Source organism: Acomys russatus, chromosome X (assembly GCF_903995435.1).
Source record: "Acomys russatus chromosome X, mAcoRus1.1, whole genome shotgun sequence".
NCBI classification, from domain to species: Eukaryota; Metazoa; Chordata; class Mammalia; order Rodentia; family Muridae; genus Acomys; species Acomys russatus.
The window spans coordinates 23,918,151-23,945,858 of NC_067169.1; the positions used below are offsets into that span (position 1 = coordinate 23,918,151).

General features: G+C 40.9%; 1 protein-coding gene across 5 annotated transcripts in view; it reads right to left on the reverse strand.

Moving 5' to 3' along the window:
* Positions 1–27,708, reverse strand: part of Shroom2 (shroom family member 2) — a 1,329,704-nt gene that overhangs the window by 1,186,114 nt on the left and 115,882 nt on the right. For 2 of the 5 annotated variants that reach the window (XR_007830199.1, XM_051142108.1), the window contains exons 6-8: positions 9,828–10,022; positions 5,621–6,166; positions 3,899–4,061 (exon numbers count right to left, since the gene is read on the reverse strand). Coding sequence is in view for 4 of the 5 variants with exons in the window: in XM_051142108.1 (XP_050998065.1) it covers positions 3,899–4,061; positions 5,621–6,166; positions 9,828–10,022 (904 nt within the window). In the remaining variant the exon portion in view is untranslated. Of the gene's footprint in view, positions 1–3,898; positions 4,062–5,620; positions 6,167–9,827; positions 10,023–27,181; positions 27,402–27,708 lie in introns of those variants that run through there. The other 3 variants (XM_051142110.1, XM_051142111.1, XM_051142109.1) reach the window with 3 other exon arrangements.

Sequence of the window (27,708 nt, forward strand, 5' to 3'; positions counted from 1 at the left end):
CAGCTGTTCTCATCCTGTGGATTGTGACTCCTTTGGGGGGGTTCTTTGGGGGGGTTAAGATGACCCTTTCACAGGGGTCGCCTAAGACCATCAGAAAACACAGATATTTACATTATGATTCATAACAGTATCAAAATTATAGTTATGAAGTAACAATGAAAATAACTTTATGGTTCAGAGTCACTACAACATGAGGAACTGTATTAAAAGGGTTGCAACATTCGGAACACTGAGAACCACTGATTTAAAGGATAACTTTTATTTATTATTATTTTTTGTGTATAATCCTGGGGATCAAACCCAGGACCTCTTACATGTTAGGCATATACTCCGTCATTGAGCTATATTCCTAGTCCTAAAGCACTAATTTTATTTTTGGTGCTCTGTTATTACTGTTGTTGAGATAGTCTTCTGTATAGTCCAGGGTGACCTACAACTTGTGGTTCTCCTGCTTCAACCTCAATGCTAGGATCATGGGTGCAACGTGCCTTCACTGCATGTGTATGTGGTGTGCATGCATGTATATATATGGATCTTAGCATGTGTGTAAAGGCCAGAGGTTGACTTAAGTGTCATCCTTGATTGGTTGTTCTCCATTTTCTATATTGAGGCAGAGTCTCCCACTTGAACCCAGACAATGACAAATTGGCTATTCTAACTAGCTCTGTGGGCCCCAGGCTCTGTCTCCTAAGCTCTGGAATTACAGGCAGGCTGCCACACCCATTATATATTTATGTGGATTCTGGGGATCTGAACTCCAGTCCTCATGTTTCCATAGCGAGCATTTTACCCACAGAGCTATCTCCCTAGACCCAAAGCACTGATTTTCAATGCACAAAAGTAAAAATAAAATGTGGAGCTGGATATAGTTGTTTATGCCTGTCTAGCATTGCATTGTTTGAGGTAAGAGCACTGTTAGAGATTTAAGACCTGCCTGAGCTACATATGAAGTACCAGGCCAGACAAGGATATATAGCAAGATTCTGTCTCAAAAACTAAATTAAGTATACCAAATATAAACATGTGTACACCACAGACACAGAACCCCACCACTCATGCACACATACTTTTTTTTTTTGTTTTGTTTTAATTGAGAGAGGAATTAGGATGCAGCTTAGGGATAGAGTGCTTTATCCTAAGAATGTGGGGTCAGGAATGGCTAAATTAATGATTACTATCTAAAAATGTAGGTCTGGCTGGGCATGTTGTTGCAGGTATGTAGTCCAAGCACCCAGGAGGCTGAAGGAGGAAGACAGCAAGTTAGAGGGCAGCCTGGACTACATAGCAAAAATAAATAAATAAAATATAATAAAACTATTCAAGCTCTGTAATTCACCCAGACCCAAAGCAGTCACAGTATCCTAGCAACTAGGACCTTTCAGAGCAAATAGAGCACTATAGACATAGGTGGGTGAGATCATTGTTTAAAATAGTTTTTTGGGGGATGGCATTTTGGAGACAGGGACTTGCTATGTAGTTCTGTTTGGTGTCTAGCTGGCTATGTAACCCAGACTGACCTTCAGTATGCGCTAATGTCTTCCTCCTAAATGCTATAATTATAGATGTGTCACCACACCTGAGTTTCTAAAGATATTTTGATATATTTTGTGGGGTAGGGTGCCAGAAAATGAATTCAGGGCCTAATACATGGTAGGTAAACATTCTGCCAATGGGCTATACCCTTGGCCAGGGTATGTACTTCTCAATGCATCGCAGTACGCATTGTAGTACAGTTACAGGCCTAACTGTAAAGAAAGCAGTTCCTTGTATATACAATGTGGCCTCAAGTAAAATGCTTCAAATTCTAGGACTTTGTCTTATGAGGAAAAACTGAAAATATTAATGTTTTTAAAAATATGGACATATAATTAGAATAAAATACATAGAACGCAAATCCAAAGTCTCTCAGAGACCAAATATCCATCTCCCTATTTAATTCCTAGAATCTAGAAATTTATCATTTTCTATACTGAAAGGATTTTTTTCAAATGTATAAGCATACTCCCTCCCTAATATTCTAAAGTAATTAAGATCAATCTTGTGCTATATTTCAAATCACCAGGTTGGCAGCATTAGAGATAACACTTTCCTTGCAGCGACTGTCATGGGTGCTATATAACATGACCCTGAGATAATTTCTAACCTTTCTTAGTTTATGAAGCTGAAGCCGTACCTTCTGCTGCTTCTCCCAAAGACCACTGAGTTCCCAATACACAGCATCTAGCCTGATTCACACTTCCCTCACACAGCACACATTTTTTATGCTTGAGCCCTGCAATCACTCTGGGTCTCTACAAAAGAGACAAAGGCATCTGTCTCTTTCTATCAATTCATTTTGTTCCAACTGCCTGATATCTGACGTAGTATAGCAAGGGTTGGCAAACTTTTCCCATTAAGGGTTAGAGAGAAGATATTCTACTTCTTGTAGGCTACATGGTCAGTGACACTCAATAACAAATGGATGTGGCTATGTTTCAATAAAACAGGGCAGAGGATAAGGTTACCCAGCCTATGTTAGACTCTGTGTGTGTGTGTGTGTGTGTGTGTGTGTGTGTGTGTGTGTGTGTTGGCCATATATAATTCTTATAAGAACACAAGGTTCCTACAGAGGGCTCCTTTCTCTAGTGTGCCTACAGTTGGATCCTCAAGGGCTCTGTAGAAGGGTTAGAACGGGATTAAAGATGATGGCTTTATTTATGCTGGGGCATGTTTTTTTTTTATTTTTAAAATTTTTTTACTTTTTAATTATTTTATTTTTGTACATATACTTTTATATTATTACACATATATACAATAGATTACCTATGTCAAGAAGAACCGTGACACAATCAGGAATTATATAAATGTTACATTGTTAGTGTTTTGGCTATTTGTATTTGACAGCCTTGAAGAAAACATCTTTCCTATCTCGGTGCATCTAAAATTCTGAGTGTAAATCACTCTCCATTACATCTTGTCATTATCAACTAAGAACACCTATCTAGACCTAAAAACATCTTAACCCCTAAAAAATTAAGCTTCATTGTAAAACTAAGAGACTTGAGGAGTAAACTTGATTATCTGAGTATGCGGGGAAGGCAGGCTAGTAGCTTTCCAAATGAAAAGATGACTGAGACAGTTTTCTACCTGAATAGTCACCCAAAACTCTATAACATTGGAGCATCTTCTTCAGCCTTCTGGCCCACTATATCTGACAGACATATTTGTGACGCAGGAACTATCGAGGACTTGCTTACCCTATCTTGGCAGAGTTTGGCCGTAGACTCTGCCTGTACCCAAGCTTGCCCATTTGTTAGGCCGAATTCTGTCTGTGGTAGAAATGAGGACCTTTTGCTCAGTAGCTAGTTTGCCACATTTGAAGCCATCGCCATAAGGAGGTTCTTTGATACTCATCTTCTTCGAGGTAGGCTGGGTATTGCCAGGAGTTAACCTGTCTCATTGTCAATGAATCTTTAAAGTAATAAAAACCTTTTAAAATGGCTGGGGCATGTCTTACATGAAAAGCAAGCACAAATCCCTCTCTGCTGGGGTGACAAATGAGTGGTCCCACTACCTTTCACTGACCTAGCATACGATTTTGAGGGAAGGACTGTTTCTTTTTATTTTATGAAGAAGGATCTCATTGTGAAGCCCAGGCTGGCCTTGAACTTACCATGAAACATATGTTTGACTCAAACTTGTCATCCTCCTGCCTCAGCCTTCTTAGAGCTAGGATTACAGGCATACAGCAGCATGCTAAGCAAGTAGGGGATAGATTTTGCTTATATAAGGGAAGGTCTTGCTATTTCTCCCAGGCTGGTCCAGAGCTACTGACCTTAAATGATTCTCTTGCCCCAGCCACCTTAGTAGCTGTATGTTGGAGCTACTGGGCTTAGGTCAGACTTATGCTTCTCCTTACCTTCTTAACGGACAGGTCATGGTCCAAGTCACCCCCTGAATACTCCTCAGGCTCCTGTAGGTCCTTCATCTTGATTAGCAGCTCTGCCTTAGGGGCTGATGTGCTATAATAGGTAGAATTGGTGGCCAAGGACACGACCCCTGGTACACCTGGCTCTTGTTTCCTGGGTGAAGACGCCAAAATTTTAATTAGCTGTGACATATGCACACTCTTTGAACCTAGTACCTGTATTGTGACAATGGAACTGACACAAGGACAAGAGCCAGGGAGATGAGAAAAGAAGGTTAAGCCAAAAATATTTTAAAAAATAAAACTTAAAATTTACCCCACTAATAACTCACAAGAGTCACATGCTGTTTTTCATTGCTGCCACTGTTCTTTAGTAGTAGCTTGAAAACTGGAGGGCTCGCTGTGCTGGGCAAGATCTCTCAAACCCAGTTGTATCCCCAACCCAGGCTATATGGTTTTAATTTTTTAAAATGTGTGTATGTGTGTCTGTCCGTCCACGTGTGTGTGACCTATGCTCTGTTGAATCTTGAGAAGAACCTCTGAATTCTATATATTAGATACCAACTGCATGTCTCCAGATGCAGCAAAGAAAAATGTCTTCAGAAACTGTCACATAACCACATGTCTCCCGTAGAAGCAAAGTTGCTTTTCCTACCCTATAAATCCAAGGCCTTATATATTCTACATTAAGTAGTTTACCTCTGAGATGCATCCTCAGCCCCTAGGTAACTGAAATTTAACAAACAAAAACATCTCTAATTAAAGAAAATGCTGTTCAATAGACCATTCTTAGACTAAAGACAGGCGTTGTAGGTGAAAGGCAGTAGTTAAGAGACACATAGATTAAATATAAAGATTACATGATAGCTTTATAGGCCAACCTAAGACAAATAGCCAAGTGTGGTAGCACACACGTGCAATATCAGCTCTCGGGAGTTTAGGGCAGAACCATTTTGAGTTCAAAGCCAGTCTAGGAAACTTGTCTCAAAACAAAACTAAATGGGAGTGGCTTGTTAACTTAGTGATGACAAACTTGACTGATGTATATGAGGATATGGGTTCTGTTTCAACATAATCAAGAAGGGGGTGGGAGGGAGATAGGCAGGTGTGCAGAATATCCTATAAAGCCAGCATTCAGGAAGCTGAGGTAAGAGGATCTGGTTTAAGGGAGCGCAAGCTTCTTACGGGGACTCTACTTCAAAAACATGGACAGGCGCATGATGTACATATGGAATACAGACATTAGATGATGGACACAAGACAGATGAGTGGGTGTCAGTTAGCCACATACCAACAGATGGTTTCTCAGGGTGAGCACTAACAATATCTGGGGCTGTCTCATACACTATAAGATCTTTAGTAGTCCCTACCGTCTTTCCACTAGATGGCAGAAGTGCCTCAGTCTCAAGTGGTATAGGCAAAACTGGAGAGGGTGTGTGGATACTGCCATAATCATGTGGGCTGTAAGCAAGGACATTGGCTGCTGCAGGGGGCATCATCTTGCCTATGCTAAATCCCATGTAACCAGATCTAGCTATGGTAATTTTAAACCTTACCAAACAGTTCTAAGTACTGGGGACCCAAAGGAAAACTACGCCCCACCCAAGAAGCAATCATGAATATCAATAAACCCCTAAGTCCCTTCTTTCATTTCTAAGCCTATGAGATAGAGACTAAGAGACAAGCACCCCATGGTATGTGCCATCTACTTACTTGTCCTCTGTGACTCTGGGTGAGGGGACTTTGGGGAGCAGCTTCCTCCGCTGCTGAGCTTCCTCCAGAAGGTACTCATCTTTGGGAAAAATTCCCTCCATCAGATCCATGGTAGTTTTGATCTTCACACTGGGGTCCAGGATGTCAGCCAATGACTTGTCCTTTCCCACAATTTCCCTGGCTAATTCTTCAGACTTCAAATCATCGATGGTCTTCTCCTTGGCCTTCCCATAGTTGAGGGAGGGAGGGGAGGAACAGCTATCTCCGACAGGGGGTGCAGGGGTACTGGGTGGCCGGGGCTCTGGAGGGCGGGCTCTATGAGGGGCTTCCACCTCCTGTCGTGTGTACACACAGAAGCGGGAGTAGCACTGCTCTGATGTGCTCAGTGTCTTGATCTGGTCCCTCTCCAGCCCACTGGGCAGTGCAGGCAGCTCGGCTGGGCATGCAAGACTCTGGCGGCTCTCCTTCTCAGGCTGGCTTTCTGAGTGCACAATTTTTATGGGCACCATCTTCACAGTGGTGTTGTTGTCCATCACCCGCTCAATTCTGCAAAGACAAGGGCTGTCCACTGAAATTTTGTTATGTACAAATTCCCACCCACGATTCATACAGAGATCCTGACACAAAGACCCACTGTCAACTAGCCAAATAGAAAGACAAGGCAGAGGTTGGAAATTGTCCTCATCTGACCCCTCACATGGTCTCTGGAAGCCTAGCAGTCCAACTCAAACTCCACTACACACCTATAGGCATTGGAGGGAAAGGTCCTGAATGAAATGAGACCTGTTTAATATTCATTTTTGTTTTCTTATGAAATTGGGCATTGAACCTAAGAACTTGGGCTGGGAAGATAAGTGCTCTATAATATGAGCTATTGCTACACTCCTTGACTTCTTGTTTTTATTCTGAGGGCAATGCAAACGCATCAACCATATTTATTAATTCTCCCTCTGCTAGAAAAATCATCAATGAACAGAATGAACACAAATCTAAAATTAGGTTGTTGCATACCAACAAGTGCCTGGGTGGACTTCTATGGAGAGCTGCTGTGTTGGGCACTATTGCTGAGCACTTCCACCCATATGTCTCAATCTGAAACACTGCATCCCATGTTGCATGTGTCTCCTACATACTGATACCTGAAGCCACCCTGAGAGGGGAACTCACTTGTTCTGTATTAGTCTCAGTGACTCACCCAGGGCAAGTATGGTTTAAAAACCACATGTTTCTACCTACACACAGTAACTCATGCCTATAATCCTAGTACTAAGGGAGGATGAGGCAGGAGGATTGCTGAGTTTATGGCTAGTCTCTGATAAATAGCAGAGTCAGTATATCTCTCTCTGTCTCTCTCTCTCACACACACATAAACACACACACACACGTGCACGCGCGCGCGCGAGAGAGACAGAGACAGAGAGAGAGACAGAGACAGAGAGAACCAGCATTCACTGAGATAAAAAGCCACTTCCTAGACTCACACAGGTCTTGAGCTCCAATGTAAGACACTCTGTTTCACTATGCAGCCCATTGTGTTCACTATTGTTCTAGTGACTTGAGAAGCTATAGGCACGCTAGCTAACTGGCACATAAAAATGTTATGCAGTTTGTCTACCTAACAGATCACCTTATTGCTTTTCTTTTTCTTTCTTTCTTTCTTTTTTTTTTTTTCTTTTTTTTTAAGTTTTTTGAGACAGGTCTCTCTGTGTAGCCTTGGCTGTCCTGGATCTGCTTTGTAGACCAGGCTGGCCTTGAACTTACAGTGATCCACCTGCCTCTGCCTCCTGAGTGCTGGGATTATAGGTGTGTGCCACCACGCCTGGCTCTTACTGCTTTTCATACTGCTATGATAAGAATGTGTTTTTGCACCCAAATTCCTAGGTTCATTTTTTTTTTTTGAGTCAAAGTCTTAGTATGTAGACCAGGCTGCCCACAAACTCACAGAAATCTGCCATCCCCTGCCTCCTGAATGCTGAGATTAAAGGCTATGCCATACTGTCTGGCTTCCTAAGTTGAAACTGAATATCCTAGGTAATGGTCTTAGGAGATAGGGCCTTAGAAAGGTGATGTGTAAAAATGGGGCCTCATGAGTAGTATTAGTGTCTTTATAAAAGGACATTAGAGAACTTCCTGCCTCCTCTACCATGTGAGGGTATGGCAAGATGGTGCCATCTATGAACCACGTTTCTGAATCTGACAGGCTTTCTCCTTGGCCTTCTAGTCCCCAGAAACAGGAGCAAGCCATATCTATTGTTTCTAAGCTACTCAGCCTGTGGGGTTCTATTAAAGTAGAAACTACTAACTAGACCAGAGCACCCTGTCTCCAGATCCCTAACATCAGTACCAATTGAAAGATGCTTAAATGATACTATTGAGGACATCAAACACAGCTGAGGCACATACATAAACCTGTAGATTCAACATCACTGGATGTTGTGCTGGTTAGTATTTTTGTTAATGTCACGTCCGCCAGAGTCCTCTGGGAAGAGGGAATCTCAAAAAATGCCTCTATCAGATTGGCCTATAGGCAAGTCTGTGGAGCACTTTCTTGATTAATGTTTGATGTGGGAGGACCCAACCTACTTTGGCAGGAGGTCCTGGGTAGAGAAAGCATGCTGAGCAGGCCATAGAGAACAAGCCAATAAGCAGTGTTCCTCCAAGGTCTTTTCTTTCAGTTCCTGCTCCTGCTCTTACTGTCTTTAATAATGGACTATAAGCTGTGAGGTGAAAGAGACCCTTTCCTCCACAAGTTGCTTTTGGTTATGGTGTTTGTCACAGCAGTAGAAACCTAACTAGGGCAGGGATGTAATAACAGCATCAATGGTGTCCCTTGTACACTTATTTTTTGTTGTTTGAGAATTTCATACATGCTTGTGTTTTCATCAACTCCACCCCACATTCCTCGACTATTCCCTCCCAATTTTAAGTTCTTTTGTTGTTGTGTTGTTTTGTCTCTTAAAACCACCTAGTCCATGTAGTGCTGTTAGTATGTGAATGGGTGCAGGACTATCTACTAGAGTATACGTAGCAAGGGGCTACATCTTGAAAGAAAACTGACTCTTCCTCTCCCAGCAGCCACTGATGGCCAAAAGCTTTCAGATAAGGGGTGTGACTTTATGAACCTCCTTTTCATCTTTGCTGGCATTTGTGTGGCTTGATCTTGTGCGTGCAGTCAAAGCCACTGTGAGCTTATTACGCAGCTGCCCTGTCCTGTCTGGAAATTCGTTTCATTGTAGTCATTCACTACCTCTGCCTTTTACAAGTTTTCCAGCCACTCTTCTACAATGATCCCTTAACTTTGGGAAGAGGTGTGATATCGATGTCCCATTTAAAGTCTCATATTGTCTGCCTGTTGCAAAGTTGTGAATCTCTGTTAATTGCCATCTATTACAAAAGAAGCTTTTCTGATGAGGGTTGAGATGCATCAACTTTTAAGAGTATCAAGACAAGTACTTAAGGGAAGGTTTAATGCTATGTACACTTAGCAGAATGATAGTAATTGGTTGTCTCCTACAGTCTATGACTTACCCAGCTATGGGTTCTTGGCACTGTTAACAGTAGCAGACATAAGTTGTGCTTGGTGTAGTGGTTGGTTATCCCTTAACATTCTTGTCACTAGTGCACCAGTAGGCATATCTTGTCAATTTATTATTATAAGCCCCAGAGTACAAGGCTGGGTCAGGCTGTCAATTACTTGTTGATTACTCCACTAGTATCAGCCACAACCCCCTCTAGCATTATGAAAGCTAGACAGTGGGGATGAAGCTTTAAGGCCATTACCAACTTGTTTTCTCTGTGTTTTATGACTCAAGTATGTGGTGTCTTCGGCAATAGGGTTCAAAGAGAGTTTAGGTTATATAGACAGTCTAGGCTACATAGTGAGTTCAAGACCAACCAAGGTTATACATCAAGATCCTGTCTCAAAAAACAAAAAAGATGGAAGGAGTATTTTTAAAGACTATGAAAATACTGGATATTACTCAAATTTACCTAAAGATCTTATACTTAGGTTAAATCTGACTTTGATCACTGGCAAAACATGCTTAGTCTACTTGTGCCAGAGAGTAAGGTAAATGAAAATGTGTTCAGCGCAGCAAATGAAAACACTCGCTGGTTGGTCATTTGAGCCATGTCTCATTCTCCAGCAACAAACACTGAATGAAATCTGCATGGGATAAATACATAGCATACTGTCATAGGACAATACCTTGCTGAGTTGTCTTCGTGGATAAGCAGGGGAGGCTTGTCTGTCAGCTTCTGTGGGGCAAACTGAGGTGACGGGGAACGAGAAGTTTCCATGGCTGATTTCTGTAGGTGTTGACACTTGGAAGAGAGCTGGGCTTCTGGCTGAGAGAAAGTCGTGTCCTCATTCACATGCCGGCTGTCTTGAGGCTGGGCACTGCTGAGCACAGAGGGACCATGAGAAAGGGACAGGTGAATCACGCACGCATGCACACACGCACGCATGCACGCAGTAAGATGTTGGTAAGGACTTGTTGGGGACAGCCAAGTGAGAGTCTACAGGTATACTGTCTAGGCTCTAGTACTTTCCTAGGGTTGAGATGAGGCAGTGAAGGCCTCTAAAGTGAGGCTGCCTCCTTAGGGTACAGGGTTCTTCAGCCACAAAGTGTGTTCTTGAGTAGGTAAGTGTAAATGGGGGGGTCCTGAGTCTGCTAGTGTGTTCTCCTCTGAGTACACATATTCTTGAGGTAGAGTCCCAGCTCAGTCTAGGCCCTCCTGTGCAGTTCTGCTGTTCCTGGGAGTGGGACAATTCTGGCAATATGGAATTGGCCTGTGAGTTCTGATTCAGGAGGTCCTTCAATGTTCTTGGACTGACTTCCTGACACTGGGGACCTGCTTGTATAGAGGATGATAGAATAAAAATTAGGCAAAAATTCCAATTAGAATCTTTTTTTCTTGGATCATTTTAAGGACTACATATTTTCCAATTCCTGTGCCCACTGCCATTTGGGTTTTTTTTTACATTTTTTATTAAATATTTTTACATATACATTTATGTTATTACACATATATACAATAAACCACCTACAGCAAGAAGAACCATGACACAATCAGGAATTATAGAAATGTTACATTCATAGTCTTTTGGCTATTTGTATTTGGCAACCTTGAAGAAAACATCTTTCCTATCTTGGTGAGTCAAAAATTCTGAGTGTAAATCAATATCTATCATATCTCATCATTATCAACTTAAAATATCTATCTAGACCTAAAACATCTTAACCCCAAAACAACTAAGCTTAATTGTAATGTGGTAACAATTAGTAACACATGTTAAATGTTAGGCTATATGTGGAACATGTTATATATGGAACATGAGACATTAATGGCACATACACATAGATCTGGTATAGATACACATGTATATACCAACTACATTTCTTTAATTAAAAGTAATAGTGAAAATTGTCAGATCCAAATATACTTGGGTCTACTTCAAGCACAGTGTATTGGAAGGCTCATATACACAGGGATAAGCCTTTCTAAGAAGTGCCAAGAATCAATTCAGCCATAAAAACTTCAAAAATCAGACATGACAAATGAGAAAAACAACAACTGTTTATTTTGGAAGCATCTATGACTTACAGAGTTTCCCCTTACACTACCATATCACATGAACATGCATGTATGTACACAGGCATGCCCATGATACAAATATAGAAGCTGGTCTGGATGTATGATTATCCATATCATTATCAAAGCCCACAGACTTGCAACAATTCAGTATGCAATGTCTCTGCCAACATACTACACCAAACCACGCCCAGGAGAAAAACAAACCTCTAATTTAAGGGAAAGAACAATTCTCGGTCTAAATTTGACTTCTGAGCTGGGCTACAAAGTGAGTTGTTGAAAAAACAATCATTTGATTTTTTGAGGGATAGAGTACATAGCTCAGTGGTTGAATATTTGCCTAATATGTACAAAGCCCTAAGTTTCATCCATGGGTTGGAAGGTCAAGGTGGAAGTAGGAGTGCACTATAAAAAAAACCTTTGCTACTGACCCAAAGAAGGGCAGCATGTATATAATTAGCAATGAGAGGCTATAACCTAGTCATTGACAAGAGGAATAGAGACCTATTCCTTTTTCATACCCAGGGTACTTGAGATGCACCTGCTCCTGCTCTTGTTACAGCCTAGACGTGATGCATAATGTCAGGCAGGGTGCTACAGGTGAGATCTGCAGAGATATCACGTCAGCACCCGGCCTTGTGGATGATAACCCTGCTATGTCCTGGGGAAAGGGGAGGGGATGGTTTTTCCGGGATTAACAGATATTCTAGAAGAGAGCAAAGCCCACAGCCAATGCTTCTTTGCTGCCCTATGTCCCCACAATCGGAGGAGCTAAACAGCATGGAGCTAGAAACTGACATCCTAATGCCGCAGCAACAGTAAAGGCTCAGAAGACATTATTTTCTCTAGCAGAGATGATGAAATTGCTGGACAGGTTATTGACCTGGCCAAGGAACCATCCCTCAGGAGAGTGGGTTCATCTTAAACCATTTTTCTAGGCAGACACTCTACCAACTAAGCTACAACGAATCCCGCCTTCACTCTTCCCCCCCCCCCCCCCCCCCCACCATGTGGTTAACTCAATCAGCATGGCTATTTTTCTTTCTCTCCTCCATTCTCCCCTCTGTGCAGCTCCTTTGGTTTACACCTCGCCTGCCCTAAGGTTCTTTTAAATGCTAGGGAAATTGTCCTCAAGCTTTTGTTTGAGTCCAATCTTAAATTCTTTTATTAATGAGGGGATTCCCATTTCCCTGATATCACCAAGAAAATAAAACAATTTAGGTCCTCATGAGCCATCTAAGAAGGCAGGCAGGCTTGTGTTATTGCTCAGGAGATTAAAGACAGCTTAGAAAACAGCTGCAACAAAATTACTAAACTTACTAGAGCAAGAAGACAAACAAAACTCAAGGAAGTGGCATTTTCTGTTTGTAGTACACAGACATTCACAGAAAATTCTAGTTTGAAATTTCACCAAATAGTTTAAGCAGAAAAGTAAGTAGATAGTTTAGGGAACAATATTTAGCTTAACAGCTGTTTTGTTGCAAAGCTCCTATTAGTGCAGTTTCTAGCCATAAAGCTTAGCTGCATCTGACCTTTCACCTGAATCAGTGCGCACACCCCCACACCCCCCACCCGTGTGCAGTCAAAAGATCCTGATACTTAATATTATTTGATAAACAGCCACTGTGTTATATAACCAAAATCAAATGAACTCCAATTTATTGCTAATATCTAAGTATTATTGGTCACTCACATGCAGCTAGTTAAAAAGGAAACATATTTGCAAAATGACCTGGCTGGGAGGGTTTAAAGCATGGTTTCATACATGCTAGGCAAACACTGTAACTACTAAGCTGTTATGAGCAGTTTAGCAATACCTTATTTGTAATCTTTGATCTTAGACTGAAGTGCCTGAAACGTACTCAGAAACTAAAGAAAACTCATACACCAGAGACATTTTTACTTGCAAAGAGAGGGGATTGGTAAATAATGATTCAAGGCAGATATGCTGAGAAAATGCCTTGAGTCACACTGGGCTTCTCTCCTGGCCAGCTTCTTGGCTTACTACAGAAATACCCAGTAGCATTTGAAGGCTCTGTACTTGGCAGAGCACTGTATGGCAGAGCTTACTTAAGTTTAGTACACAGTGATCCACCTTGACATTTATCTTTATTCACACTACAATTAAATGTGTCTTCCCTCAACAATTCTCTTTTTTCTTGTCCCTTTCCCACTTCAAGCTTGCGGAAATAATGGTATAAAATCACCAACTGATTTTAACCTTCCCAGTTAATAAGGGTCCAGTAAACTAGGTCACAGATATATACAAGTTAAAAAAAAAGGACCAAAATTTAACAATTTGGAGTTCTGTTGGGACCATATTCAAATCTGTTTTTTTTTTAAATTTTTTTTCTTCATTTTTAAAATTAATTTATTCATATTACATCTCGATTGTTAGCCCTTCCCCTGTTTCCTCCCATTTCTCCCCTTCTCCCCTCCCCTATGTGACTGAAAGAGACCTCCTCTCCCTATACATGCTCTCAGAATATCAAGTCTCTTCTTGGTAACTAGCTATCCTTCCTCTGAGTGCCACCAGGTCTCCCCATCCGGGGGACATGGTCAGAAAAGGGGCACCAGAGTTCGTGTGAGAGTCAGATCTCACTCTCCACTCAACGGTGGAGAGTGTCATGTTCGTCGGCTAGGTCTTGCTAGGGGTTCGAAGCTTACTGCCTATATTCTCCTTGGCTGGTGCCTTAGTTTGAGGAGGACCCCAGGATCCAGATCTGCCTGTCATAAAGTTCTTCTTGTAGGTTTCCAGGACCCTGTGGGTCCTATTATTTCCTCTTTCTTCCATGCTACTCTTGCCTAAAGTCTCAATCGGATATCCTCTCCTCTGACCCACTTTCTTGGTAAGTAAAGATTTTCATGGTACGTATCCCTTGGACTAGTGTTTTGATATAAGTGAGTATATACCGTTTGTCTCTTTTTGCTTCTGGGTGAACTCACTCATTATAATAATTTCTAGATCAATCCATTTGTCCACAAATTTTGGGAATTCCTCGTTTTTAATAGCTGAGTAGTATTCCATCGTGTAAATATACCACAGTTTCTTAGTCCATTCTTCTACTGAGGGACACTTAGGCTGTTTCCATGTTCTGGCTATTATGTATAGAGCAGCTATGAACATGGTTGAGCATATGTCCCTGTTGTGTGGCAGGGCATTTTCTGGGTATATTCCAAGGAGTGGGATGGCTGGGTCTTGAGGAAGCCCTATTCCCATTTTTCTGAGAAAGCGCCAGATAGCTTTCCAAAGTGGCTGTACTAGTTTGCATTCCCACCAGCAATGAAGGAGTGTTCCTCTCTCTCCACATCCTCGCCAACATGTGGTGTCATTTGAGTTTTTGATCTTAGGCATTCTGATGGGTATAAGATGGAATCTCAGTGTCGTTTTGATTTGCATTTCTCTGATGACTAACGAGGACGAGCATTTCTTTAAGTGTTTCTCGGCCATTTGATATTCCTCTGTTGAGAATTCTCTGTTAAGTTCCAAGCCCCATTTCGCAATTGGGTTGTTTGGTTTTGTGGTGTTTAATTTCTTGAGTTCTTTATATATTTTGGATATTAAACCTTTGTCAGATGAAGGGTTGGTGAAGATCTTTTCCCATTCTGTAGGCTGTCGCTTTGTTCTCTTGACAGTGTCTCCTGCCTTACAGAAGCTTCTCAGCCTCATGAGGTCCCATTTATTAATTGTTGACATTAAGGCCTGGGCTGTTGGTGTACTGTTCAGGAAGTTGTTTCCTGTGCCTATGTGTTCAAATCTGTTTTTAATAGTGTCCAAGAGACACATAATGCAGAGTCTACTGTGATATGTTTGTGCTATGTTTGAATATAGGCATACATTTATAAATAGATGTATATTTTATATGCTATGCATCCATACTGTGTTGTATGTTATACATGTAGATATATGGCTGTGTATATGTGACTATGTTATATACATATATCCCTTGTTTTATACTATTTTTCTGAGGCAGGCTCTCATACATTAGCTAACTGTTTATGCAAAAACCACAATTCTCACCTTAAAGGGGATAAGTGATAGTTTACTTTAGGGCCATATTTGAGTGACTATGGCCCAGGAACACAAATTTAGATTACTCCAAATTGCATGTTCCAAAATGGAAGAAGTTTCATAGATTTACCACACAAAGAAAGCCATATAAAGCAAGTTTAAAATACATTGATGCGCACACCAGAGAGGTGGTTATAACAACATGAGAGGGTTTCTCCTATAGGTCTGAGTTGCTATCTGAGGACATTCTTAATTTGGGGATGGTGGAAGCTAAGGGTCTGCTAAGTTAATAAATTCCAAAAGGTTTTAATCTATTAATCACAAGATGTTAGTTCCAACACAGAAGTGGACAAGGAATGATTATTCGTGGGGCTAAAGCTAGTCCAAGCGCAACACTCCAACCTCTTTACATCACTAGAGTTTTAATCAACCGAACAGCCTCTGCAAACACAGTTTCTTTCCAGGAATTTTCATTGATACTATGTTGGCCTCAAACTTACCATCCTTCTGCCTCAGCCTCCCAAGTGCTGAGATTATAAGCACATAACACCCTATCTGGATTTTTGGGGGGTGGGCAACTGGAAATTGAATCCAGGGCTTTGTGTATGCTAGCATGTGCCCTACCACTGAACGATATCTTTAGCCAACCGCCCCCCTCTTTACTTCAAGACAGAGTCTCAGTAAGTTGCTCAGGTTGTCCTTGAGTTCATTCCATAGCCCAAGTAGGCCTTGCACCTGTGATCTTTCTGCTTCAGCCTGTTAAGTAGCCAGGCTTGTCCCTTTTTTATATTTTTGTAACAAAAAAAGTCTAATTGATCTATAATCCTAGCACTTGATGGACAGAGATAAGAGGATCAGGAGATGAGGAGTTTGGCGACATTCTTTGAATGCATAGCGAGTTCAGGTACAACTTGGGAAATATGGAGACCCTAACTAAGAAAGGGAAGGGGGTGAGGTAGGTAGGAGGCAGGAATGGATATCCATAGAGACAAAAAGCACAAGATAATGAGATGACTTAAGGACTTTGTTTCCCTGTGTCACACTATGCTCCTTTGAGAATAACACTAAGGCAGGGAAGTGAGCCATACAAAGGAAGGTTCCAAAAGTAGCAGGATTTCAGAGTCCTAACAACTGATATTCAGGTTGGGGAGGTGGTTCATTCTCATCCAAAACATACTAATAACTAATTATCAAAGAATGTATCAGTTCTAAAGTGGGAGGAAGGCTCTAAGCAGAGCTGCCAGAGACCTGCAGGGGTGCTATCAGGCATGCAGTTCTCAGTGGACATCCACTATACAACTCAGGTGGTGAATGGTTTAGAATAGGGTTACATGGGCAAAGAAAACTCACCTAAGGAGGACAAGTACATGGTAAGGATCTACCATAATGCCACATGGCAGAAACCAATTGTTGAGATCAAACTGTGCCCTGCTTTAATGTACTCTGTATTATATAAACAATTGTTTTTCAGGCTGTGTTTTACCCTGAGAGACTCCATTTTAAAAGCAGCTTTTGATTCAATTTGAAAGATGGAGAATGACTCAGTATCTTGGTTCACCATCATTTGTCCAGCATACTCACAAGATACAAACTAATAAGAATGCATTCCTAAATTGATGTCACTCTATGGATTTATCAAACTGGGACTATAGAAATACATAGCCATATTAAAACCACATCAGAAAGGGCCTGAGAGATGGCTGTGTGCTTAAGAGTACTGCATACTGCCTTTTCAGAGGACCCAAGTACTGTTCCCAGCACCAGTGTATGGCCATTCACAACCACCTGTAAGTACATCTCTAGACAGATCCATTGCCTCTGGACACTAATATGCACATAATGGCCCCTCCAGACCCTGACACCACATACTTGACATACAATTAAAATAAAGTATTTTAAAATCTTAAGAAAAAGCCAGTAACAACCCATTTTTCAAATCAGACAGGAACACTTGGTCCAAGAACTTGCTGGACACACCAGATGGAGGCAAGGGTGCAACATTCTCAGAGGGACCTTTAAAAAGACACTTAATCCTGAAGTGATGATGGCCCCTACAACACTGTCATCTGATTACCCGGTAATCAAAGGCTCAATAGGCAGAGAATTCTTGAGTGTCCCAGAAGTTCACTGAGATTCAGTCCCCACTGTTGGCATGATCCACTTGATTTGCTGTCACTCTGCTTGTTTGTTTGTCTGGACTTGCCCTCCATTGTGCATCTATTCTTCTGGCTAGACCTACTTCTATGGACTTCACAGTCCCACTCCTCATTTTTGCAGCTCAACTTCACCCTGAAGCTTGACTCAAGCCTGTGATTTCTACAGCCTGACTCATAGCAAACCTTCAATATACTCATTCCCAAAGAGACTTTTTTCAAAGATTTATTATTTATACAACATTCTGCCTGCATACATGACTACACACCAGAAAAGGGGACCAAATCTCATTACAGATGGTTGTGAGCCACCATGTGGTAGCTGGGAATTGAACTCAGAACCTTTGGAAGAACAGCCAGTGTTAACCTCCGAGCCATCTCTCCAGCCCCACACAGAGACTTTTTATGCTAATGGGACTACTTAGAAAATTTCTGCCAATGAAACTGATGATGTACTTTATGAATTTATTGTTTTCAATAAAAATGCTGGCATCATAGAAAGGCATAAATGTGTCTGCACACTTACACACCAATGGGAGAAAGCAGACAAAAGTCCTAGGAATCCTATTAACCTCACTATATTATTTAAATAGACATGTCTGATCCTGCTTTGGAGACAGCCAACCCCAGAACTCAATGGGAAGTTTCTCATGAGGAATGGCTGTTTTATTTCCAGACTCCATCTGCTCACTATAGCAGCTGAGAAATCTGCTCAATGCTCTCAATTTCTGTTTTCTGCTCCCTGAGTCACATCTTGGGCACACCTGTCTCCTTACCACATGGGTAGATGTGCCAGCCTTATTCTAATCTTGATGTCCCACCCTACTATGGGACTCTAAAGTGGTCTTACAGTTCAATTCTATTCAGCCTCAGTTCCTTACCAAGCACAAAGAACCTCCACAGGTAACCTATGAGCTATGTCCCCCAGTGTCAAAAAAGCAATCCATTAGATATGTAAAGATACTTGTTGCTGCCACGCAGTTTCAGTCACTGTGAAGAATGTTACACACAGAGGGGTGGTACTTTTTCAAGACACAAACAGCTACATCCTTGGTGAAATAACCTTGTTTATGGTCATTCCAACCTAACTAAACATTTTTCACTGCTCTATTATCACTAATTAATTCACTACTATTATGCTAATAGACTTTAAAGATAGAGACATTTTAAAATAAGATTTATTTATTTACTTTTATTTATATGAGTGCTCTATGTGCATGTACACCTGAATGGCAGAAGAGGGCATCAGATTCTAGTATAGATGATTGTGAGCCACCATGTGGTTGCTGGGAATTGAACTCAGGACCTCTGGAAGAGAAGACAGTGCTCTTAACTGCTGAGCCATCTCCCCAGCCCTATAACAGATTTTATAGCTACCATATCAAGGATGGTAAGGAAATTTTCCAAATACTTTGGGTGTGATAATGAACAAACACTATAGGGACTTTGTTTTTCATCCATTTTTGGCTTTTGGTGACAATGACAGGAATAGGACTCAAATTCATGGTCAATGACCACTCTATCTATCAGTGGCATGGTATCTTAGTCTTAGTAAACTATGAGTGCCATCTCATCTGGAGATTTTACTGGCAGATGCTTCTAATCATGATGCATAGTGTACTAGCCTTATATTATGTAACAAGTAAACAAGCCTGAGGAAGCCTCACATCCTTTCAGAAACATGGTTATCACAGGCCACACTGTATCACACAGGTGTGTACTAGTCACTTTTCTGGTTACTGTAATAAAATACCTGATAAAAACATAAAAAGAAAGCTTTCTTTGGACTCCTGGTTTCAGAAGGCTTTCAGTTCATCATAGCTGGAGATGACATGGTAAAGTAGTTTGATGGCACTGGGAACATAGGAGGGAGGCTTTTCATCAACAATAGAAAAGTAACTAAGACACTGATGTACTTTGTTTCATTTAAGCAAGATGCAAAATGTTAACATGCCTTACATAGGTTTATTATCCACAGCACACTGTCATGGATAGCAGCAATGTGGGCTGGCCAGGTGGCTCAGTGTGCAAGTTTTGAGAACCAGTAATCTCATTGCTCCGACATCGAGGTGGGAGTCAGAGACAGGAGAATCCCTAAAAGTTTGTCAGCCAGTAGCCTGGTGCATGCAACAGTGAGACAAAGAGATCCTGTTTCCAACAAGGTGGAAAGTGAAGACCAGTATCTAAGGTTGTCTTCTGACATTCACATGCATAAGGTGGCATATACATCACACACACACGTACACACATGCGCACGCGTGCGCGCACACACACACACACACACACACACACACACACACACACACACACACACACACAGAATAAGAGCAGTTCTACACTATGACCATAAAATCACATTTAAGAGCTAACTGCCCAGTTTGTTTGCAAAGTGCTCAATTAGCTCACAGAACAACCAGGTTGGTACCCAGAGTCCCTGCCTTGGAAACAGCTGCGTTTCCACAAAGGGGAAATGGCAACATCCCGTAACTCTCATGTTCTCTCTAGTTTCACATTCACAGTTTGAATGTGGCATCCAGGATGTACATCTCCTCTGGCTGTGAATATAAACAAAAATGATTTGGGAAAAGATAGACATATTCATCAATTAGATAGCTAGTCTGCCCTGCAGCTTAGAGGGATGTATCAGTTAAATCTCTGTGTAGAGGTCAGGCAGCTAGGAGACAGAACACCCAAGCCATTCCACATACAACTCTCCTAGCTGAGGCTGTAGGATCTCCCACTACCCCTCCCACATTCTTGGTAATTCTTAGCAGCCACATAAATTTCTTGCTCAAGTACAATCAGGAGGCTCTTCCATCAACATGGCATCTCATAACTGTCAAATGAAGTGGGAAATGAGACAGTAGGATATGGCACCAGAGCCCCAAAGAGGCAATCAGTTAACTAACTGACCAATCAACAAAGGCACAGAGCTCATCAAAAACATTTAAAGAGCATGAACATTTAAGAATAATGGTACCAGTTACATTCTTAGAAATGCCAATTAATCATCAGAGTTCCCAGAGCAGGAGCAGCTGTAGAATAGGGACTGTCTGATTATCCTCTGACACCCAACTTTCAGGCATGGAAACTACAGGATCAAGTATCTCTTACTTTAAGTGTTTGAAGGAAGTGTTTGAATTTGGAATTAAGACTTTATGAACTGTTTGCATACACACACACACACACACACACACACACACACACACACACACACACGATGAAATACCTAGCAATGTAACTCAATTATATACATGGACTCAATAATGGTAACTTATGCCATGCACTTATATTTATAGATACACATTTACATTTTACATTTCATATAAATAGCTGAAAGATAATTTTAATATACTCTTTTTAGTGTACCTGCATTTTGACTGTAGCTCTTCACAGTGTAATGTGGGATTAAGTGTAGAAATTTGTCTCTTGTGACATTACATGAGCACACAGTTTCTGACTCAAGGGAATTTCAAATTTAAGGTTTGTGGACAAGGGATAATCAACTTATACTTTCCAAAATAACAGAGATATTATGCTAATGATGACAAGGAAGAGAACTATTTCTGCAAGTTTTGTTCAAAATCTTGGATCTTTTCACTTAGCTGTTTTCTTACGTTTTTCTTTGGGGGTTTCAGGAGGATCTTTTTAAGACAGGGTCTCACTCTGCAGCCAAGATTGGTCTCAAACTTTCTATGTAGCCCAGGCAAGCCTGCCTGCAGTTCTTGAGTAACTAGGATAGCAGATATCCACTACCATGTCCAGTCTTCAAACTCTTGTATCTCGCTGGCTGTCCTTTGGGGAGAACACAAGCCCAGAAGCATCTTGACTTTGATCATGTGTTTACTTCAATGCCTCCTCGTTAAAGCTTTTCTCTCTATGCCAGCCTATGTTTTTCATGCCATGTGGGAAAAGCAATTACTTTAGAAAACCAGATGAGTTTTATTTCTTCAATGTCTTCACAGATGGATAAAAAGGTTTCCAGTTTCCTTGGGATTTCGCTTTAACTCATAGAGACTCAGATGCCAAGTAGTAATGAAGCTGAATTAGACAAACTGATAAATCATTTGTGGCTAAATGGGTTGGGAAGAAGACAGATTAAAAGAGAAATTTCACTTACATATGATGCAACCCAAATTAACAGGCATTGACTTTTTAATACTATCCAGTAATGTTTTACTATCTAGTAATGTTTAATGGGAGGAGTGGGCTGGGGAAATGCCTGCTGTGCAAGCATGAGGAACTGAGTATGGATCACCAGCATTTATGTAAAAGCTGGGTGTGATTGTATGTGTGTGTAACCCCAGTGCTGAGAGAGGGATGGAGACAAGAGGATCCCCTGAAGCTCAATGGCCAGCAGACTAACCATATTGACAAGCTTTAGGTTAAGTTAAGAGACTACCTCAAAAAATAAGGTGGAAAGTGATCAAGAAAGACACTGATATAGATTTCCGGACTCTATATGTATGTGCACCCCCACACGCCCAGAATTCTTGTGTGCCAAGTATGTTCATGCACACACACATGTGCACACAAAGCAGCCTGGATTTGTAGATTATAAGTATCCCAGTGCTTAAGTATCCCAGTGAACTATCTATGCTTTTACAACATGCCTTCTGAGAATCAGTGGCAAGGCCTTTCTCATTTCTGTAGTTCCATCACTTCATACCTGCTGCCAAGATTTGATGCAGCAAGGAACTGGGCTCTGCTCAAACTTAGTTGGAAGGCCTGGCAGAGGGCTGAATAGTGAAGGATGTCATGCCTACAAATCTATTTCAAAACCAGCCTTTCAAGCAATTTGGATGTCAAGAAAACATTAGCAATCTATTTTGTAAAACTTCCCCTCTCAAATACCTTCTCTCCCACTTTTCTACCCACTACATCTGGGTATCAAAGGCTATATTCCTGGCATTTTAATCCTCGGTTCTGCATGTCCCTTCCAAAGGAAATAATCATTATCTATAAAAATGGTGAGTTTGAATGTTCCCTGGCAGCAAGCCTAGGGGATCTACCCATGTTACTCCAGTCAGAACAACTTCCTGAGCCCTGGGCCATATTATCTTTTCAAAATGATATACCTCCAAAATGAAGTCTGTGGAGCTCTACTTGGGTGAAGCAACAGTACCCCAGATAAAACTAAAAAGAGTCTAGGAAAGTGTGTTTGTTTGTTTGTTTGAAAGTCATTTTTCAAACTTCATCACATCTTCCACCACATAAACTCTTCTGTCTCTTTTCCTGGCATTTTCATATGCATATTAATCCTCTCTCCATCCCTCTCTCTGCCTGTTCCTCCCTCCCCACCTTCTTTTCTTTTCGTGAGGTAGGGTCTTAAGTGTGTCAGGCTGGTCTTGAGCTAACTATATAGTCAAAGATAACACTGGACTTTTGATCCTCTTGTTTCTACCTCCTGAATGCTGAAATTAAGGTGTGCATCACAATGCCTAGTTTATGCAATACTGGGGATTGAACCCAGGGCTTCCTGGATACTAGACAAGCACTTTACCCATTGGGGAATGCCACTAGCCTTAACATACTTCTTATATTCTCCACAGTGTTTATAAAAAAGAGCACTTATTTGCACTTGTTTGTTTGTTGTTGTTGTTGTTGTTTCCCCTTTGACAACACTGGGAACTGCAAGTACAGTACGTAGGGCCTTAGGCCTTATGAGACAAGCACTCTACCACTGAACTATAAATCCAACCCTCCACTTTTTATTTTCACATAAATTTCCCAAGCTGGACTTGAACTTGGACCTTCCTGCCTTAGCCTCCCAAGTAGCTGAGATTAAAATCTTGGCAGTACCACACTAGGCTACTTGTGATTTTTAAATTTTAGTATATGCCTTACTATGTGGAACAGTGATTAGTAAACTAGAAATTTTAGTCCTTGGTTTGTCATGTCCTTTTTATTAAGAAAAAGTATGGGTATTAAATTGCTGGTGTGCTGCATGGTTTATAAACAAAGTTTTATCAGCATATACTGCTCTAGGGCAATTTTGGTCCTACTGTATGAAAACCTGCCCCAAGATACTGTAAGACGTATTGGGTGGGTGGGTGGGTGAAACAGACAGGGGCTGGAAAGATGGCTCAGTGGTTAAGAGTACTTATTGCTCTTGCACAGGTCCTAGGTTCGATTCTTAGCCCCAGCATGATGGTTCACAACCATCTGTAACTGTAGCTCAAGGAGATTCAACAGGAATATACATGGCACACATACATGCATGTAGGCAAAACATTCATAAGCATATTTTTTAAGAAAAAGGAAAAGAAAAAGGAGAGGCAGACAAATCTAAGATTACGCAGAGTGCAATTTATTGAGAGATCTACTAATAGAAGTGTGGTCATAATTTGTAGCAAGATCAGTTGGAGACCTACCATTTGAGTCAGGAAAAGGAGTATTTATCTAATGATGCCATCCTACATGTAATATACATGTTTATCTTAATTTAATATCAAAGATTCAGGAACATCCCTGGAACCCAGGGTCTGGTTTGCTTACTTGTGGAGTACTGGGAAACTAGGTGAAGAAACAGACCAGGGTTACTCAGTGTCAACCATGGAGGTGATGATTGAAGATCATAGCAATCAGATCAAGCTGAATCCCTGTACTCTTCCAATTTGCTGTTTGTTTGAGATAGCCATCTCAATAGGTAGCTTACTCTGGAATTGAACTCAGTGTCCTCTTACCTTAGCAAAAACAAATGCTAAGATCCCAAACATCTCTAAAGTCCTCAGCATAGCGGCGGATTCTTTTACCAAACATTTTGCAGACTAAGAACATGGCAGAGTAAACAGGGCATGTCACTCTCCTTTCTAATCTCCTACAAACCATCAGGAACTCCTACCAGAAGCAAGCAACCTGCACTAAACTAGGATTCAGACCTATCTTCTGGGTTTTACATTTTCTCCTACAAATACAACATAACACATTAGTCTAAAAACTCTGGTATGTTTTCATACTTAATCACTTTATCTTCTTTGCAAAGCATTGTAGACTACTTCAGAATCAACAGAATTGTGGATGGTTGCATATAACTAGATATCAGCAATAATAACACATAGTTGTTAGAAGCTGGTGGCCACCAAAATACAAAACTGATAATAGAGTCACCAAGTGTGAGCCATAACAAGAGGATTCAACTCACGTATTAAAGAAATAATCTAACTCTAATAATTAATTGTAAATGTTTGAAAAATACACACTACACTGCATGGATGTATTGTAACCTAAATGACAATGATTAAGAAGAGCCTACTTTTAGTAGAAATGTGAAAAGTAATAAACAAAAAGAAAAAATAAAAATGGTCAATAAATATACAAAAAAGATTGCCTTCCCTAGCTGCAAAGAAATGCATGTTAAAAGTGGATTACTTAATAAACCATAGAATTTCAAATCAATGTTTAATACTGGCAAAGTATGAGAGAAACAGAAATTCCCAAGGGGTTGGTGAGTGAGGTATAAATAGCAAGGATACCTTTCCTAGGTACACAAAGTGATCCTTCTAAATATGATTCAGTACAATATGCTTACTAAAGTATTATTTGTAATGGCTAGAAGCAGCTTTAAATATCTACAGTATGACAGGTTTCTCATAGCTTAGATATCAGGCATAGTACATATAAAAGGTTTTTATATCTTTTAAAGGCAGTTTGCATATACTACGTGGAAAACAACTATATGTAAAATACATATTTGTATTGAAACAAGACTTCAAAGCAAACAGATTTCCATGTTTTATAGTGAGTGAGAGGATTAAAGATGATTTTAAATTTCTTTCTTTTTACATTACTTTGAGCTAGCTCCCCACTCTATCTAACAATTTATTTAAAAAAAAATGGGGGGTGGTGGTGATGGTTAAAAAAAAAAGGGTAAATAATTAAATATATCCTAGATCTCTTTGGACATCCAGAAATGTCTACAATTCTCCTACCAATGATCTGACTGCTAACTTTCCATTTCCTTGGACACTAGAGGTTTTAGCTGGGTAGCTCAAAGTGCCAGCTTATTCCTCTGGCTCCCCAACCATGATCATCTCTCTCTCACACTCACACTCACACACACACACACACACACACACACACACACACACACACACACACAAACACACACGGTAGTAAAGAGCCAGACAAGAGTCTTCTAAAAGGCCACATAAATTATTAGCTTCCTCAACCTCCAGCATCCAAAGTCAGACTTTGGGGGAGTGGCTACTCTGTGCAAAGCATGCAGCAGTTTAACAGGCGTTTACTAAATCATTTGTTTCTGCAGCTGGGTAGCAGATGCCTTCTACAACCCATCTGGTTGACACACACTTGTGATTATTTCCAGAACGTTGAAAAAAATGCCTTTGTGTACGCTTGAATGAGTGAGAATGCCCCGTAAAGTTTCTCCTTAAGATAGAGGTGTGTGTGTGTGTGTGTGTGTGTGTGTACACGTACAGGACAGGAATGTTTTTTCTACTATATAAAGTATACAGACATGTCCCCTTTTCTACCACAAATGCAATACTTTCCTATGACAAAATCATCAAAAATATCTTTTATCTATTTTGCCCAAAAATATGCCAACTATTCAAATTTGCACCAGTATTTTAAGCTTAAAAATTATTTTCCATTCATTTTAAAAATGTAGTTGGTAGGCAGCAAGCTGTTTAGTTACAATGCTACCGCATTTGGAAAACCTTTCCTTAATTTGCCTTTCCTTTTTCCCTTTTCTTTTTCCTTCTTTCCTTTTTGCCTCTGCACTGGCACAATCAATACCTAAATGTGTGTGATCCAAGATGACACCTACTCCCATGAGTCAGAGGATACAGACGCACATAGTGTGTATATGTGTGTACAGAGATAGCTATGCAGCAGTTTCCCTGTGAAAATGGCATTCCTTCAACACATGTAAAAGCTTCCTTGCCTGCAGCAAAGGCAATTCATCATTTAGCAACATGGCCCAAAACAATAACCTGCATTTTTAATCACAGCGTAAGAAGCAGAACGGAAAATGCAAGCACATTTAAAGAAAGAGCACTATCATAATCAAAACAAATAACAAATTAAGAGAACTAAAAATGTTAAAAAAAAAAAAAACAGAGATTCCATTTTCTCCTTGTAGATTTTTTTTTCTCACTGCAGTTAGCAAGCTGTGTAAATGTACCCATAGACTGTTCCCATGACCAAGCATGCACACCTGGTTTTACCACCCCACCCCATCCCAATTTGGATGTGGCTAACTCACCATTTTCTTTCAGTGTCTCAGGAGTGAGAATGCCTGCATCTTATGGCTACTTAAAAAGAAACGGCAATGCAGACAGGTCTTCACAGATCCAGGCATCCTCGTGCCAGCATACTAGGGTCACCCATGTGCAGAACTCACACAGAGTAATTTTTCCACAAGGCAAGGGCTACCAGTCCCACCAGTTAGGCAAGACAGCTTTCAGTTCCAATGTGCTTTCAGTCAGCTGAAAAAAAACAAGGCTGCAAAAACTGCACGTATCCTCAGACATGCATGCAGCATGGGCAAACGTGCCCCCTTTCACATGTGTGCATGCTTGCAGGGCGCTCCAGCCAGAATCTGAACCCTGATTTGCATGATTTTTCATCTTTAGACAGAACAATAAACAATGAGAATATTTGCAGATCTTGCCAGATCAGACCCACGCCATTGTGAGCTGACAAACAACCTGCCCTTTAAGACAGTAGAACAAAAGAGGCATTGGGAGCTACACCCCCCTCACAAATAGCACAAGTGATTTTTCAAACAGCTCCCCTCAGGGATAAGATGCCCTAAGAAGGAGCACTAGAGTCTCTTACCTGCATCCCTGCTTGCTGCCGTACTGTGGCTCATTCAGTCTGCAAAGGCAGCTAAGTGCTTCAGGGACCCAGAGCCCGCCTCTGCCACCGCAGAATCCTGCTGCCTACAGCATTGTGGAGTCATGAAGGCATGCTGGCAACAGCTGGAATATCAGAGTCTGCTGCCTTATGATGTGCAAGTTTATGCAGGCTCTGTCAACTCCAGAACCCAGTCTTTCTGGCCTTGGGGAATGTTCCCAACACTTCCCATGATTAAGCTGTAAGAGGTGTCTCCTTTTAAACCCCATGTCAGGGATGGGGTGGGGGGAGGGGGTCCTTCTTTTTCTATTTTTTAAAAATGGAAAATACAGAAGAACCTACTGCAAGGATGTCATTCATGAATTGTACTTAAGAATTCTCAAAAAAAAAAAAAAAAAAAAAAGAATTCTCAGCACTGCTATCACAGGCAATACATGGTCCAACTCTACAATCAAATGGAGTCTTCCTTAGAAGACTCTCAATAGCCTATTCTATGTCTGTGGATATTC